Source organism: Calidris pugnax, unplaced genomic scaffold (assembly GCF_001431845.1).
Source record: "Calidris pugnax isolate Ruff unplaced genomic scaffold, ASM143184v1 scaffold103, whole genome shotgun sequence".
NCBI lineage: Eukaryota > Metazoa > Chordata > Aves > Charadriiformes > Scolopacidae > Calidris > Calidris pugnax.
In genome coordinates this window covers 7,967,858-7,979,272 of record NW_015090990.1, presented here as the reverse complement: position 1 = coordinate 7,979,272, position 11,415 = coordinate 7,967,858, and the positions used below count along the sequence as shown (strand labels likewise).

At 38.0% G+C, this 11,415-nt stretch overlaps 1 protein-coding gene across 1 annotated transcript in view; it reads right to left on the bottom strand.

Annotated features, from left to right (window-relative positions):
- Positions 1 to 263: 263 nt before the first annotated feature.
- The window catches only part of MYO3B (myosin IIIB), a 185,697-nt gene continuing 174,545 nt past the window's right edge, over positions 264 to 11,415 (bottom strand). Inside the window, exons 32-34 of the mRNA XM_014954229.1 lie at positions 2,563 to 2,669; positions 2,142 to 2,188; positions 264 to 825 (exon numbers count right to left, since the gene is read on the bottom strand). Coding sequence (XP_014809715.1) covers positions 690 to 825; positions 2,142 to 2,188; positions 2,563 to 2,669 — 290 coding nt within the window. The 3' untranslated portion in view covers positions 264 to 689. The remainder of the gene's footprint in view (positions 826 to 2,141; positions 2,189 to 2,562; positions 2,670 to 11,415) is intronic.

Here is an 11,415-nt window from a genome sequence, read left to right as displayed (position 1 = left end):
ACAAGAGCTACACGAAGCAGTGTGTGAAATGTTAATTTTAAAACTGTTTTCTTCCTATATTTGAAATAATTCTTCAAGTTGAACTTATGGTAAACTAATACTTTAGAAGAAAAATATTTATGAGGTAAATTGAGACAATTACTATTTTAGATGATTTTACTCTGTACATTTTTGTAGTGTTAAAAGCCATACGCAGCACAGAAAGGTATAAAGGATGATGCTTAATATCAGTCTAATGAAATAGAAAACATTTTCACCCCAAATGAAAATTTTTAGTACGGAGGTCTTTTAATCCAGTTCAGTTCCTTGATCTTATTTTTCACACAGCTCTCCCAGCAGTTGTGCCAGCACAACAGAAGGGATGGCACAGGGCGGGAACAGCAGCCGGGGGAGCAGGGAAGAAAGGGTCAGAACTGTATAAACTAACCTTGCTGCTGAAGAAACATGTCTGTTACCAACACCAAGAGACACAGGTAGTGCTGCTCCCTTTTACTGCAATTGCTTATAGAAATACAGCAAAACGGGGCAATTTACAGCTGCAAACCCAGGTCTAAATTAGTGAAAGGAAGTTACTAGCTGAAATTTTTTTTTTTAATATATTATATAAACACACACGCACAAAGTTAATTAGATGAAATTACCAGCATGAGAATGCTTTTACCAGTATTAGTCAATAGAGTAAGTGAAGTTCAGCTTTGAGCAAAAGACACACCTCTTGAAGAAGGAGGAGATGGGGAACTGAGAAAGCTGTCATCTTCAGGGATAGATTCAACAGCTGACAATGATTTGTAATACTCATCCTCTCCATCAAGCACTTTGATTTGGCTTGAAAGAAAACAAACAACATTTATTAATTTAAAAAATGAATTCTGTCAGTATCTTCAGAAACAGAAACTTCTCCGAGGATGTGAAAACGGAGAGTGCTAATACAAGAAAGGAAAAAAAAGAAAAGATGGGATGACCTGGTAAGAAAGACATAGCTTTTATACATACTTCTACTTTGCTATACCTTTTTAAGATTATACTCTGAATGGTTCTGAGGATCAGTGAAATGCGACACAGTCTTTCAATTTGCATATACAGAATGACAGACCAACTATTTGCATCAAATGGGCTTTTCATTTGAGCAATGGGGTTTTTTTATCTGTATATGCTCCACAAGTAGGGTATAATTTTGATAACGTATTTCAGCTGATGGTTTGCTGTGAATATGAGCCAAAGACCACATCACCAATTTGGAGGGAAAGCCCTATTGACATCAAGGGGCTTTCATTTCCCTGTGATGCATGATCAGTGCTGCAGTCCCATGTGAGTGTTTTTATTCCTTGAAGATGAATATAGACTTTTTTAAACTAGGGGAGGGAGACAAATAAACCAAATCTTGCACAGTCGTGCAAAATTATGGGGTTTAACCTTGACTCAAAGACCTCCTATTCATACAGTTATATTCAGAAGATTAATTAAAAACAGAGGAAATAACACAGAAAGTTCTTGTATAGTTTTGGAATGGATGCATTTGCAAGAACAAGCATCCATCAGTTCTCTCTGCTCCAAGTGACCAGTCAATGAAATATTTTGGCAATTGTATAGGAGCCAACTTGGCTTTTGTAAATCGTTTTCAGTGATTTCTGCCTATCACCAGGTGATAACTGCTCATGTGACTATGAGAATTGATGCAGATAACAGAGAAGGAGCAACTCCTTGGGCTGAGCGGCCTCTCTGTCAGTTCTTAAAATATGCTCCCCCAGGAGGGCTGAAGCCCATCGCGAGTGTGGTGCTGCAGAGCTGGCGGGGCTTCTGCCCATGTTCTAGGTCAGAGAACTTCAGTTTCAACACCCTTCGTTTGGCAACTTTCACTAGTGCTAAATGCACTTAAAAACATGAAGAAAGCTATTTTTTTGTCATAGTATTACTCAGAGAGAGCAGTGGAGGATATTTTGTGAGAATCAGTTCTAGTGTCTGCAGACAGCAGTACATACAAGTTTTACATTTGCTTCTGCAGAAACGTCCAATGTCAATGCAGAGAAATATGTTAATTGTTTATTTTTAGAAACCTCTCTAGAAAGTTTTGCATATTCTGTAATATCACAAAGGACTTCTTCTGTTTACAGTTGCTTAGAACTAAGAAGATAGATATTTACCCAAGTTTTCTTGGCTTCCTCTTGCTCCCTTGATATTCTAGAGTTCCCTGTGGAGAGGGCCAAGAACACACAGTCAAAGCAAAGCAGCAAGTCGTTAATTTTTAATTCAAAGTGATTTTGTGTTGAATGCAAGCAGATGCTGATAATATCAGAAGTCACAGCATAATTTTTTTGATCAAAGGGCTCAAGTGAGCCTGATGAAGCATGCATCTTGCTCGTCTTTGATAAACCACATCAATTATTCACCGTGAAGGCAGACATCCTGACATGAAAGCAACAGATAAAGAGCATAAGCACATGTTCAAGACGAGAGCAGAAGAACGTGGGGGTGGGGCTGGAGGGGCTGAAACAGGTATTAATAACAGAATTATTAACTGGAAACAAAGCCAGTAAAACAGCTTTATTGCCACTTTGAACTCACATTTAACTGGTTATAGTACATGTTGTCCTCAGGGCTATTCAGTATTTTGGGCTGCTGACATCGTCGACGAGGTGTTCTCAGCTTCTGTTCAAGACAGTTTTCTGAACCTTCAGTAAGATAACACAATTTAGTTTTAAGCTGTGCCAGGTGCTGTGAACGTCTTAGCGTATTTTAGTCTGTAAACAGTCTTTTCTTCTGTCCTATTTGGTCCTGGATTTATTAGCAAGTCTGTCCTATCCAAAGTAAGCACACAGAAACTTGGGGATCTTTGTTTTCTCTTTTGAAACTTAGTTCAAACACAAGTTTTTAAGCAGAACTTCATTTTTACTTTTATAACATTTTTTATTCTTCCATATATCTATATCACACAGCTCCTTATTCCTTTCACACTTTATCATAGTATCTTCTGTTATCTAAGCAGGAAATGAGGTATATTGTGACTAGCTAGGGATACATCATTCAGCAGCAGCAAAACCGTTTTTCTACAGTAGACAGTAATAAAGCCCTTTGACTGATGAGACTTAGTCTATTATCATCATTTTTATTATATAAAAGGGCTACCTTCTTGACACGGCTCTCGGTTTAATCAGAGTAATCGGACTGGTTTGGAATTAGGCTTTCTTAATATAATTTGTGATGTGCTGTAAAGTAACAGTTGCTTAAAGTCATCTGGAAAGCAGAGTTTAAAGATGAAGGAAATATTTCAGAAGCGGTGGATTCTGAAAAGAACTAACAGCCTTTTTATTCCCTTTTTTTTCTCTTATTAACAAAAAAAGACATTCTAGTGTGCTGTACTCTATTTTACCAGGCACTTTCTGTGGCACAACCTCTAGATTACCAGAACAACTATTTTCAGGGTAAATCAGGATCATTAGGTTACTAAAAAACACTGTGGGGGATAAGGAAAGGTCATTTTACTTTTCAAATAATTCTCCCAATACTTTGGCTTTTCTGATATCTCCCTGTTAAAAATAATTTAGTGACAGTATGAATAAAAACAGTTTTTTTGTTTTGAAGAAAAAGTATACATCTTATCACATTTGCATTCCATACTGCACGGGAAACTTGCTCGGATACAAAAGACCAGCACAAAGATCAAGTAGCACATGAGTTCCTTTAAACACTTCAAAACTGAAGTCAATATGGCTCGTGCGGATGCAGGGCTCTAATCTCACAAATCCATTTGTAAGATCTGGCCTTAAGGAGCAGGTAATATTACAAAGAAGGTTTATTATACACCCAGGTTTACAGTCTGCAACTATTGTACTTTTCTGCAATTACTGAGTGAGGTAGAGAAGGTGGCTGAACTTTGGCCTTTTCAGTCAAATGACTGACTGTTCCGGGAGATTTTCTCTCTTTCACTGTCTTTCTCCCTCCCAACAGTGAAATTTGAAAGATATTAGTTTCCTCTCAGCGTGGGACTGTAATGCCTGTGTGGGAGGGGAGCACTTGTTTCGTGCCAACTGTCATGTTTCCTCACAACACCTGGGAGGGATGGTGGGTTAAATGGCCACCAGGGAACTGACTGCAGAGCTGGGTCTAAAATTCAAAAACAATTTTATAGAGAAAAGTACATTTCTCCAGTAATACAAAATAACTTTTAAATAATATGTTTATGCTGCTTGCTAATTTAATACCCAAAGCTTCAATGCTTTATGCTTTCAAGTTCACTAAACCTTTATATTTTTGCTAAAGAGAATGCGACGGCTGAGCCTGAACCTTTGCCATTTATCTGTATTGTACAAAACCAGACAAGACAGAATCTGTTCCAGAAAATACTTCTGGGGAAATTGGCTGCCCAAGTAATGCCTGTGTCTTTGGAAAGCTTTTTCTCTAATACTTAGATAGGATATAGATGCAATTTTGTTATCTCTGAAGTCTCTGGAAGTTTTGCGGAAGACCTGCCATAACTATATTCTACTCTCTCTCTGTTTGGTCTAAAAGTTACTCAAATTGATCTCAGAGCTTTCTGTCTCAGGACTGCAGGGTCTGAAATTTTTGCAAGCAATGTTTTCAGTTACAAGGCTATATGAGTTGCTTTTTTACAGCAATGTAGTTCCTGAATACCTCTCCACAAATAATTTTTTTTTTAGTCTACCAAGAAGCTGACATGAATAAAGACTTGGGTCCTCACAGTTCTGTGTAATTTCACATGCCTCTCACACACCTTGCCAGAAGTAAAAACATGGCACGCAAATATTTAGAAATTTTCAAACAGTACACTAATATGACAGGGTGTTCTTTTTTCCTTTCCCTCAAATGCTGTTGAGGCCTTAATGTTACTTTTTCAAAACACCTATATGTCTAATCTTTGTTTTAAACATGTCTTTTATTCATTAGGATTCTGAGACACTAGTATTTTGCTCTAGCTTTTTATCCTGACACTTAATTACTTCTGTGTATTCTATGGGTGGTCTGCAGCTTGTGTCCTCCAAAGGAAATACCCTTTCAGTGGGCCCATTTGTCTTAGTGTTTAGTAGCATACTACACGAACAGTGCAAAATCTGGTAACATTTATCATAAACTACCATATCTGGAGAAAACAGTATTAACATGTGCTCAACACTCAGCAGTTGAATAGGCATTTTAAACACTGTTCTAAAATATTTTGCTTTGATGACAAACTTAAAGCCGCCAATAAGAAAAAAGTCACTTGTCATTTTAATAGCAACAACAGCAGCACCAGTATCATTAACAGGGTATTGTCTACACCGCACCCAAACTGTGCCAAGTGCCTCTGCCATGTCCAGGCTCCTGAGTCTACTACAAGTTTAGAGACCAGATGAGCGAGGGAGCACGTGCACCTCCTTCAGATTGTCCTTTAGCAGCATTTTTTTCTTAAGAGACCTGATTCCCTTTTGTCTGGAAGAAAATTTGCTTTGTAACTCTAAGAGCAGAATATCCTGATGTTACCATTTCTTTATTAGTAAATTCCTTACTGCAGTGCAGAAATAACACAGCAGGCATAACACCTTCTGCCAAGCACACCGTGTCAGCTGATCTAGCAAACGTAGGGTAGCTGAGGTTCTGGGCATCCTCCTCCTTTCCTCACTCAAACCCAGAGAGGCTGATACACATGGGTGAGCGGCTCATGTGGATGCTTCCCTAAAGCTACTACAAAATTGATGTTGCTTACAGTGAAAGGAATTAGAAACTGCCAAATGGGTAAATCTGTTGGAGTATACAGTATTTATAAGTAAACAAACCGATGGGGTTTCTGTTTACTCCTCCATTACCACTATTGGTATCCTTTTTATTTCTCTGGTACATAAGAGCCCAAGCCAATAGATCAGGACCTTGCAGTGCTCAGACAAATTGAAAAGATCTGGTTTTTTTTCAACTAAATGCAAAGTCAAACATTCAAGTTACATTTTTCAGGATTGGGAATTGCATAATTAGAAGCAGTGTCTCTAGGAGAGACTTGGGAATCGTCATGGATATTCAGATGAATATGAAGTAGACTGGGTGCAAAGCAGAGGACTACTGAACAGAAACAGGAAAACAGTTTTATCATTGAGTGCAGAATTATTTTAAAGGGGAGCTGTAAAGTGCAGAATGTTTTGAGAACAAAAACAATCTGAAATCTGGAAAACCTGCCATATGGTGAGAAATTTAAGAAGACTGTTCTATTTCAATTTTTTCAAAAGAAGGTTAAGAGGGAATTTGAAGCAAGTCTAAAACCCCTGTATAGAAGGTGGATGGTTTTCACCTTCAGAAAGAAACATCTGAATTGTCTAATGGTCAGAAGTGGAAGAAAATTTCAGACCAGAAATACAGCACATAGTGAAAGCAATCAATCAGGAGAAAAAAATATTTAGCAGTATGATGGAAAATCAGGTTGCGAATAGAAGCTTTTAGAAAAGGTATGCTTTGATTAAAGCTACAGTTAAAAACTGTTCATGATATGACACAGATCACTTCTAGTTTACTATAAATTCATTTCTCTAATGTGATTTTTATCACAAATCCTAATCTGCAGAAGATTTTATATTGATCTTTTGATTTCTGGGATATACTTTCACCTCAGCATTTTCATCTGTTTCTTCTTTCCTTTCTTACGGCCGAAATGGAAACATTTTTCTTCAATTAGCTATCACATCCATCATAATGACACTTTTTATGATATCTCTTGGCTTGGAGATGATTAGCACATTTCTTATGCCATATCTTATTTAGATGATTTTTCTGTTTAAAAAATCCATCCTTTCCAAAAGCTGCAAAGGACTGTTTCAGAAATACACAAACTGCCAAACAGTGAGATTTAACGGAAGGCTTTAAAATGCTCTTTAGCACTGACACAAGGATTGCATTCAGGATTTGGGCCCTGACCAATACTTTCAAAAGAGTACCTGCAAAAATGTAATTTTCTAATGACTTCCCATGAAGCAGATGATTGCATCTAATATTCAGTGAAGATCTCATCTTAGATGTCCTGTTTGCCCTGGTTATCTCGGTATTGAAAACCTGTGGACAGGCACTGGACACTCTTCAGAGGAACTGTGAATCATCAGATTTTGCTCTCTGCAATAAAGCTAGGGTCTTCAAAAACTGTTCATGGTTGAACCCTTGCTTCAAAAACCTCTTGATGCTGATAACCTCACCCAAAATTGCTAATTTTTCCTATATGGAGAATTCAGCAGAGAAAATGGTGACGAGGAGCTACAACTGCATTTGGACCTTGTAAAATTCACTGACGTGAGTCAGATTGTTTTAAGGTTGGTGCAGCTCAGAGGGGGCTCTAAACTCTGGATGACATCTTAGTTTTAGCATGGAATGCATGGAAGGGATCTTTGCCAATGTGTCCAATGCCACAAAGCAGGTTGCGTGGCTGATTCCCTTGCTGAAGGGACTCCATCCACTACAACACATACTGCAGGGTGGAGCTAAGTACTCTCATATTTCTTCTGAAGCCATTTACCTAAAGCAGGTTTGGAAGGGGTTTGTCCTGTCTGTTTTTCTGTTATAGCTGAAAAGACACCAAATATCTCAGGAAGGGTAGTTATTCTCTGATTACTCAGATGGGGAGATTTAGAGTACGAGAAGGGGCAGCCCACTAAAGGAAATGTAATGGGGCCATTTAGGGGATCATATATATTTGTAACAGTGTAAGCAAATAAAGTAGATAAATCAGTATGACCAAGAAAAATAGTAAGCATGTGGCTGATTTCCAATCTATAATATCAGATGAAACATGAAAGTGCAACCCTTAATTATAAGCAAATATTAGCACAGACTCATGGGATCTCATCATAACATCTCAAGGTCTACATTCATGAAAATTTAAGCAATGTTTAAAATCATGTTAATTTGTTCTTTGTTTGTTTCTTTTCCTGCCAGCCTAATTTATTCCTAAAGACTTTGGTTCTCAAGCCTGGATATATTGATCATGCCTATGTAAAGCATTGTTATAGCCTGGGGAGAAGACTTTTGTGGAAAAACTTGTCTTTGTTCTCCTTTGATAATTTATATGTATTTTGATGTTTTCAAGCTTTTCCAGTTTTGAATCATTTTTCAAGGCAGCAAGTTAACTTCACTTTTTCTCTTGAAGTCTTGGGCAAATGCAGAAATGACCTCACAGACAACGATAATATACATTCTCCTCCTGGACTGGATGCTAAGTGGATAATTTTATGCAGCATGTTGATTTCAAGGAACAGCTACATTTTCTGTGCCATACAAGTCTGTTCAAGCAGAGGACTCAAGGGGCTAGTGATTCTGGTCTCACTCATACCAGTGTTAAATGGCAGTAACTGAACGTCACTTACGCAGTAAAAAATGCTGTAAATGAACTGTGCTTTATGATTTTAACTATTTCAGCTCTATTTAAAAAAAAAGAGAGATTTACAAAGGGTGCATAATGCTGTTTGGCCGTGAGTCTTCATATAAACTTGTTTTCCTCCCTTTCTCATTGCCATGATTCTCCACCCTTTGCACAAATTTGCATCACACTGTAAGCGCAAAATGGGAGTAAAATGACAAACTTGCCTGAGAAGCAGAGTGCAGGCTCAGGCAGTTAGCCCCCACTGAGCCCCTGCTGCGCCTGCCTGCTTGCCATACTCAAGCCAGTTAACACAGATTTATCTTGCACATCCCTGTACTAAACTGTACTAAACAGTGTGACTTTAATATGAGCACACATTAAGAGATACCAGGCCCACATCACAGAGTATTTGGACACTGCCTGTTAAATGCTACCAACTATAAATGCATCAGAAACAAGGACAGAATATCAGCTGTAATAGGCTTCACAGAACAAGTACTATAGAATAAAGTAAAATCTCTAGCTTCGTTTGGGAATAATGAAGTTATCAGGTCTTTGTTATATATTATAAATTTAATTATATTATGGTGGTTCTGCAAAAATGCTGGATGCTGATAGAAAATAAACACACCATCTCTGAAAGATTTTAGTCTCATTACATTCAGAACCACACCAAGAGACAACAGCATAGGGCAAGAGAGAATAAAGAGCAAAGCTACTTGGTGACTTAAGTAATGAGGTATGTCTCTAATATCTTCTTTTCCCCTCTGAGGTTAATGAGAGGGGAAATAGAAAACTCCAGGAAAGAGAAATGGATGGGAAAAAGACAAAAAATGAAACAATCAAGTAAGATACTGAGAAACTAAGTAAGAGAAGAAAAGGGAATAAACAACCATTAATGGCGAGGCAGTCAAACCTAAGTTCTGGCATCAGAGGATTTGATTAATCTAGTAACATCAGGAGCCTGGAGGCATATTGGCATATTTAACACTATTAACAATTGCAATTCTCTCCAGGATACTTCATGCTTACCTAGCAGTAGCTCCAGAGCTCTGCAAATGTTCAATAAGGCCATCCGGTCTGTTGATACAATGAGATATAGTATGATGGGAACCATTCTTGCCACCAAATTCCCTCAGCCCCTTCCTCTACAGAAGAGAGTCCAGGAATATTTACAGGGACTGGTGCTCTTCATGCAGCTAGTGACAAGCAAGCATGTAAAGAACAATAAATCGATGTATTTTGAGAAGTTACAAGGCCTCAGCCCTTGCTAACTCTCACAAAATATCTTACTGGAGCTTCACATAAGTTTTGCTAAGGGTAAGGATGTTACCAACTTTGAAAAATATATACTAATGATTAGAAAGAGCGATTAATCCCTAGCAAATCTTGAAAATCCAGTGCACTCAAAGCTCTTACTTGGATTCAGTAGGTAAGAATAAGAAGTTAGATTTAATTATTTTCAGTGTCAAGTGCTTTGAAGCCTAAGTCTATAGCCGCAAATGTAGTAACCAGATTAACTGAAAACACAGAATCTGGAGGGGTAAAAAGTCCTATCATAGAAAGGTTTAAAATAAAACAAAATCAAGCTTCATGATCACCTCAGATCCCCCACAAAACTGTGGTGAACTAGAATTCTGTTTATTCAGATGGAGTGTGCTCATAGTGCCAAGAGCCATAGACTGCTAGGGAAATTAGTGCAGCCTCTTTGATGTCATGTGCATCCCAGAATCTGTAACACACTGCTAAAACTGTGAGTGTAGCCTTTTGTTTATAACCCTAAACAGAACCATTTGAATACACACACTGAAAGAACTCGTAACAGAAGCAATGCATTTTCTTCCACCCAGTGATTCATTACTTACGGCTTCATTTTGGATACTGCAGTTCTATGCAAAGCCATATGCTTTAGATTATAAAGCACACTAAGCAAATCATAAGTTTTTCAAGATGGTATGTAAAGGCTGTTTTTGCATCTGTTTGTTGCCAACGACCCAGATGATACTGTAATTAGAACAACAAATATTTTACGTGAAATCAATCATTTAGCTGTCTCTGAACCCTGAGACAATGGCTTTTAGGTACTCTTTGTTGGGAAACAAGATCCATAAATAGTTAGAGTCTTGGCTTTTCTTGTTTTTTTCCCTTCCAACACAATTCTGATCCTTCAGTATTTGTCAGTTCTTTCAGTTTCTATTGTGAGTGATTTAACTGTAGAGGGAAAAGGCAGAGATTAAACAAAGCATACCAAAGAACTAAACTGTCAGTGACTAACACGGGTAAGATTCAAACCTGTCAGCAAACAGCATGCTTCTACAAGTACGGTCCTGAAGACATGTCTTCCTATACATGTTGAATATACACAACCCCTCATACACCCTGCATGTAATAACATCTAATAGTGGGTTCCAGAGGTGTGGCAACTAGTCAACTATCCAGCCAAGGCCCAAGCTACAACTTCAGCTTCAGTTGAAAAATCATTCCAAACCACCCTGAATGGCAGAAACTTCTGGACAATGAAGAAAACTTAATTGATCATTATTTTTCTTCCCCTCCTTAAACTTGACCCAAGGTGGTTGCAGAAGCTGCTTTTTGGTTAATTCTCGTGAACTTTTCAGAAGAGACAGTTAATGATGAAAACCAGGACATTCCAGGTATGCTGAAATTACTACATATTACAGCATCTTTCCTGGGTTTAGAAGATCTGCCTAATCCAATAGCCACCAGGTGATATGAAATAGCTATCTTACTGTCATGTGAGGTAAGTGATATCTCTCTTGCTGTTTGAACAATCCTGTATAATCAATACAATGAAGAATGAAGAATTTCGCAGGGGAAAAACCTACTGAGAGCAATTAAATACAAAGAGATCACTTCCGGATCGGGAAATCCCTGAGCCACAAACCACACCAGGCTGGAGAGTGTTCTGGGCAAATATCTCTGCTTGCCCTACTTTTGTACTATACCCTAGGCTTTTGCTCCTAGTTACTGTCAGAGAGAGGAAATTAGGCCAAGCAGACTTGGATTGGACTGGAAACGCTCTTTATTATCTTTTGGTTTGGGTTTTTGTGTTGTTTTTTTTTTTTTTTTTT